Source organism: Arachis hypogaea, chromosome 17, assembly GCF_003086295.3.
Source record: "Arachis hypogaea cultivar Tifrunner chromosome 17, arahy.Tifrunner.gnm2.J5K5, whole genome shotgun sequence".
Taxonomy (NCBI): Eukaryota; Viridiplantae; Streptophyta; class Magnoliopsida; order Fabales; family Fabaceae; genus Arachis; species Arachis hypogaea.
Genome location: NC_092052.1, coordinates 25,684,423 through 25,691,303, shown reverse-complemented (window position 1 = coordinate 25,691,303; position 6,881 = coordinate 25,684,423). Strand labels below are relative to the sequence as shown.

General features: G+C 33.8%; 1 protein-coding gene across 1 annotated transcript; it reads right to left on the bottom strand.

The window, feature by feature from the left end:
• Positions 1–272: 272 nt before the first annotated feature.
• Positions 273–6,051, bottom strand: LOC112764820 (uncharacterized). Its single transcript, XM_025810617.3, has 3 exons — positions 5,383–6,051; positions 3,784–4,897; positions 273–919 (listed from the first exon to the last, which is right to left on the bottom strand). The coding sequence occupies exons 1-3, from the start codon at positions 5,883–5,885 to the stop codon at positions 629–631; spliced, it is 1,908 nt and encodes a 635-aa protein (XP_025666402.1). The 5' UTR covers positions 5,886–6,051; the 3' UTR covers positions 273–628.
• Between the last annotated feature and the right edge of the window lie 830 nt (positions 6,052–6,881).

Below are 6,881 nucleotides of genomic sequence, written 5' to 3'. Positions count from 1 at the left end.
TTAAAACTTTCCAAACGACCCTTTAATATTTGATTCAATTCTTTTGATACCAATTTGAGTTATATAGCTTTTGGAACTCCAAATTGACATATGCATCATCTTTCAAATACTATTTTAACTATTAACCCCAACAATTAAAAAATAGAAGGAAAATGTTTTGCAGAGAAATGGTTTGCAATATCGAATTTACTCTTCCTTTGTACAAATAATTACCCTAGTTTTTCCAAAGGATAATGCGATCATAGGGAATCATCATAACACACCAACGTAAATTGTACTGTAACATTTTCCATCATTGAGATTTCAAAATACAAAAAGGTGAAAATAGTGTATATTGATAATGTCAATTCAACAAAGACATTTATAAGAAGGAAACAGCCACACCCCACATCAGGGTTTTCTTGATGATGCTGTGAAGGTGCTACAATACAAGATTGCAAAAGAACCTACAAAATTTACATCTTCATTACTTCTATATAAGCAAACTTGTTATCAAGTGCTATATCAACAGTTTAGGTTCCACAAAAGGCCTATCGTAAATATGGACCTTTTTCCTTTTTACCCATTGATTCAGTGAAAAGGCGCAATGACATTGTTTGATTCATGTAACCGATCGACTTTTTGTTGTTTACCTATTGATGTTATTTGGACGCAGCAACAATGTTAAGATCTCGGAGAATTGAGGGCGTTTCGAAGGGATATTGTTCCAGCACTTTGTCATGATTGATTTTAGTGTTTGTGGACAGTCTTTGGGGATTTCAGGTCTAAGGCCACAAGCAGCAATGCCAACTGCTGCTTGAACAGGTGAGAATGCTGAATATGCTGCTTCACCAGTTACCATCTCCCAAATTACCATGCCGAAACTATAAACATTGCTCATCGATGTCTCTGTCACACTCTCAGGATCCCCGGCAATTATCTGTTTCCAACACGAAAAAGACAGAAAGATAAACAGGTTAGAATGGGGAGTACGTATTAGTCATGCCATATTAAGAGTCTTTTGAATAGATAAAAGGGTAAATTAAGAGTCCTCTTGGTTTGTACTTTGTCATACCTACCTTGATCTCTCTTCTTAGAAAGCAATGTCAATATCATGAGAAGTTGGTGTCACATTTTACAAAGAACATGACACCAAATGCCATGAAATCTCAAGGAGGGGTATCATGTGTATAATTTAACAATGGAGGGGTGTCATGTGTCATATTGTTTATCTTCAAATTTAAAGGAATTTAGTGAAATTTAACCACACAAAATAATGTGTACTAAGAAATCAAATGTCTACATGCTCTCTCACTCACACAGACAGACTCAGAAAATAGAAAAGAGGACTGATAAAATTCCAAAGCTATTAACCAAACCAGTTTAACCAAACTGAATTGAAATTGAACCAAACAATTTTATAAAAACCAGTTTTTTAAAGTAAAAAAACTGAACTGAAACTACAGTTTTTTTTGTAAAAACCAGTTTATTAAAAACCAGTTTTTGCACTTTGGTTTGGTTTAAAACCAAATAAAACTAGTTTTACAAAACTGTCTTCTTTCTTCCAAAACTGTCAAGAGATCATGCATGTCGACCCCACCGGCTGCCCCACCAACTTGACTGTTCCCACAGCCTGACCCGACTAAAAGAAAATAAATTTACAATGTAGTGTAATTAACCCTATATTTGTATATAAACCGGTTAGAACTGGTTTCTTATATGTTAACTTTTTTTTAATATAAAACCGTTTAAACTGGTTTTTAAAATTAAAACTAATTTTAGTTCTGTGAACTGGTTTAAACTGATGCACCATAAACCAGTTTACTATAGAAGAAGGTAATTGGGTGCAGTTTCTAAACCATTTAAAATGGTTTAGTGCAATTGCAATTCAGTTTATGAAAAAACTGAACCATAGACACCCCTACTTTCAGATTAACAACTAGTAACTTCCAACTAAAGCTTTTCTTCCTTCTAATTTAGGAATTTGGTGACATTTTATTTTTATTATTATTATTATCATCATCATTATTTTTTTTTTTTATTAAAGTCCAACCAGTATATTCTATGGTCAGTTTTGATCATTCAAATACATCACCAGTACGGAGTTACAAACATATGATTTAGTGAGTATAGTTTATCTAGTTGAGGGCAAATGGGGTAATTATGATGTAGTCCTCCCTCTTCTCCGCGAATGAATAGTTTAACTTGTTATTTTCCCTTATGTTATTTCTGAGTAGTTTTATCAATCAAAAAAGTAGAATACTGGGACAAAGATCATGTTAAATACTTAAGAAATGACAACTCCACTATGGTATGTATTAATCCTAGTTTCACACTAACACTGATTTGTCTAATGATATACACGAATGCTTAGATAAAGTAAAAGCAAAAAACAAAATTATTAAAGTCATATTAGGCATGCTCAAACAATGATGCTAGTACAAAGTGACATAAAGTTTCCTTTTAATGCTTCAAATACAATGGATATAAACAACATGCTTTGAGACAATGCAAGTCAAAGTTTGCTCTAAATTGTTCTCTAGATGAACATCTAGTATGTCATTTCATGTGTTTATATATATAAATGTTAAGTCCATCAAGAGAGGAAGCAGACAAAAAAGGTAAAAGAGCCTAAACTGCCTTGGACTTGAATTTGTCATTGAATATTTTAGTATATATAAAGACAAACAAACTAGAACAAATAAGAAATAAAAGTTAAGAAAATGTCACATTTGCTGAATAATTATTTGTGACAATCTACAATTAAAAGTTGCATACATAAAAACTCATTATTATTAGTGCCAAAGTGATAGATGAATTTACTGACCAAATCAATGAGCAACAAATTTTTCACACACTATTTTCAGAAACAGATCACTATCATTGGTTCATTACGTGTCAAAAGATTTTCTGAAGAAGGTTAAAAGCAAAAAGCAGATTCCCCCACCTATTAGTCCATTACAATTACTATATATTACCTAAAAAGCATGCATGTGTATTTATATTAGGTGTCTATGTGTCAAACTATAGAGAAAGGAGGGACCCTATTCTTTAAAGAAGGCAAAGGACAGGTAACAATATAAGACCCTATTCTCTAACTAATTTTCTCTTTAAAGAATAGTTTAAACATGCTTTTATCCTAGTAAAATTAGCTATTTATGAGTTTGGTCATTCTCTTGTTTGGTCAGAAAATGATAATAGCAACTAATTTTACTTATTTCTGAAAAATTTTGGACAGTAGGACCAAAAGTTGTAAATAACTAGTTTTATAGAGACCAAAATGTTATTTAAACCCCTAAAATGGAAAGCATTGGAGAAAATTGCGGACTGTGTATGGCAAATACAATACAGTGTTACATAGGACCATGGAACACAATCTTGTAACACAAATGACCATGATTGCAACAATTATTATTCTTCCAAAACTTGACATGAGTGTTAAAATATAAAAAACATTGAACACCTAAATTAGTATCTAAAAAAAATTTAAATTGAACATTTTGATCCTCAATAAATTTTTATTACTTTAGAGTTCCTCGAGACGGATTGACCCCTCTATAAGGAGGACTAATTTGTCTTATAATGGTATTTGTTGGGAGATCTAATTGCCTTATAACAAAATTTGTTAAAGATTTATTTGCCCAATACGCATATTAAACATTTTATTGTAAGTGACAGAGAGGGACTAAACTGTCCCCAAAAGTAATGCATAGGGACTTCCAAAGTAATAAAAATTTATGATCTGAAATTTGTTGAGTTGGGTATATACTCTTTGAAAAAAAAAAAGAATGAATAGGAGCAAACCTCAGGAGCTAGCCACCGGTATCCATCAGTTTCATACTCCATTGCTTCACCAACACTCTTGCAAGCAGTGACTATTCCCATGTCTCCCAAGCATGCATTCCCATGTCTATCCAACAGGATCCTCTGTGAATTAAGGTCCCTATAAGCAACACCATGATCATTCATGAACTTGATTCCTTCAGCTATATCAACTGCAATTCTCACAATATCCTTAGCATGAATCTTCTTGTTCTTCAGCAACAAGTCATGAACAGAACCACCTTCCATGAACTTGGTAACTACACACAAACCATGATTATCATCCACACAGATACCAACAAACTGAAGAATGTTTCTGTGGCCACAAGTCATAAGTTCAAGAAGATCTTTTCGGAGCTCAAACTCATAAGCATTCCCTTTGTCACACCCCTTGAGTTTTTCAATGCCAACCCTTTTCCCATTGTAGAAACCTTTATAGGAATTTGGTCCAATCTGGTCCAAAAACTCAACATTATCTGAATTCAACACCCATTTCTCAATCTCATTACAGCCTGATTTTATTGTCTGCCATTCATCCACTGACACAACAAAAGATGAACTAGGCAATGGAACCTGAAGCTGAATCTTTTGGCTTGAATTCTCAAACTCCCTCATCACATAGCATGATGATGCATCGCCATCACCATCTTCTTCAATTTCTCCACGCTCTGATCTCCCTTTTGAGATCTCTTCCTGGCATCCACAGAGCCCAAAGGGGAGCTTCACAGCACTGGTTTTTGACTTCTTCATCGCAAATCTGAGAGCATTTTCGACCCGGGTCCTCACCAGCTTCTCTTGCCCTTGCTGAACAACAAGGAGAACAATCCCAATTGTGAAACCTTTCTTCTCAAAGATCTGAACTTTCTTGCAGGAAATGGATGAACTGTCCAATGCACTAGACATTGCAGACCACGAGATCGGAGAGTTGCAAGCAAAAGTGAGCTTCAAGACAGACCCTTTAACAACATCACAACCACCACCACCATCATCACTCTCCTCTTGAATCAGGATGGCAGGGTAGTCACTGGCTGATGCTTGTTCCATCAGCTTGATGTGAAGAAACACATCCTTCATATCAAAATCAGCTTGTGCATAGCTGTGGAAACAACAGAACAAATCATCAACAAAAGATAAAGTGCAATGAAGGCGGAAAAGATTCATCTTTGGTTACTTGATGTTCCCACGTTCTGAAAAAGTGAAATTCTGAGGGTTCTAACATAGTAACATTGAATCGAGCAACACCACCCCCCCCCCCCCAAAAAAAAACCAAAAAAAGGACTAAATATTAAAACCATCCTTTCATTTTTGGTCACTTGAAGTTCCCGAATTGCAGAAGAAGGAAATGAAAAAAAAAATGAAGTTGAGAGAGTTTATAACATTGAAGCAAACAAAACCCAGAAAGAGAAAGTGTAAAAATCAGGGAAGAAAAATATTGAGAAACTCCCATTTCTCGTTTTACTTCACTTGAAGTTCCCAAGTTGTGAAAAATGCAGACTTGAGGGATATGATTCAGATCAAGCAAATGGGGTTCTCAGAATCCGTGAAAAGATCGAAACTTCAGCATTGGATTCCAGTTCAAACCTGAGTGGCAACGAATCGTAGTGCTTCCGAATATTGGACATGAGCTTCTCCGGTAACTGGCTTCCAGGGTATAGCTGAGTCAGGTTTCGAACAACGCAGCCCCACACAACTTTCCGTGACCCTTCGATCTTCGAAGAATTAGTAGTAGTAGTAGTAGTGTTAGTAGTAGAGAAAGAAGAAGAAGAAGAGGAAGAAGAAGAAGAAGAAAGTGGGTCCCTTGTAGTATTGGAGTCTTGAATGTTGAGAGTGTTCTTAAGTGACGCAATGGCTTCAGAAACGTTTCGTGAGAGCTTCTGAAGCTTCTTATGGACGATGGAATTGTTGGAGTCTTTGGTTGAGTTGGTGGAAGAGGCGGTGGTGGAAGAGGAAGAAGAGGAGGAGGGGGGATCGAGTGCGGTGAGTCCTTCGGATCTTTGGTGGGAGCGCATGAGGACCTGCTCGACCATGTCGTCCTCGGTGGTGGTGGTGGCGCGGCTGGACCAGCACTCTAATGCTGCAGCCATTGTTGGATTTGGAAATAATAATAATGTGATGTGAAAAGTGTTCGAAGAAAAAGAGTGTGAGATTTGGAAGTGAGAGTCGGAAGGCGATGGAAGGTGGTGGGTGTGTGTGGGGAGTGACAACAACTGTTCTGAATTGCAATAAATGTTTGCGTAATCAATAATGATGTTCTTTGCCATGTAACCGCCGGATACTTCCATTTTACCATTTTCATAAAAAAAAATTTTAAGTTTAATTTTAGAATTTAATTTTAAAACATTATTTTGTAAAATCGTTTTACACGCACACGTGTATTTAATCGTTTTACACGTGTATTTAATCATATAATGTCATATTAATAAAAAATATTATTTTTTATATTAATCGCATAAATAACCATTAAAAAATAATTGTGATTGTATCACGGTGTAAAATGTTGAGTGCATCAAAATTAAACTCTTAATTTTAATATGTTAAAAAATTTAAAATATTTTACACAATTATCTAATTATATTATAATTATCAGAATTGAACCGGTAATCGAACCGATTGAACTGCTGGGTCATTAATTCAACTAATAGGTCACTGGTCAAACTAGTTGATCCACTCTCATGTAAATAAAAAATATAAAATAATAAAAATTTTAAAATTATAATTTAAAATACATATCTTCACTGGTATTTTAAGAATAATTAAATCATTCTAAAATAATATAGAACAAAAATAATAAGTATTTTATTATTTTTATTTAATCATAAAGATTTTTATTTTTTTATATTAAAATAACTATTATTTTTAAATTTTAATAATTTATTAATTAATTTATACCTATTATACGATTATATATTATAAGTATTTATTGAAAAATAATACTAATAAATATCATATAATTACAAAAAAAAAATAAGTGAGTTTATAATTATTGTTAAACAAAATACAATCAATTTAAGAATGAGTGAGTTTATAACTAAAATTAAAATAAATTAAATAGAAGTATACTATTTGATGTAAGATATCTA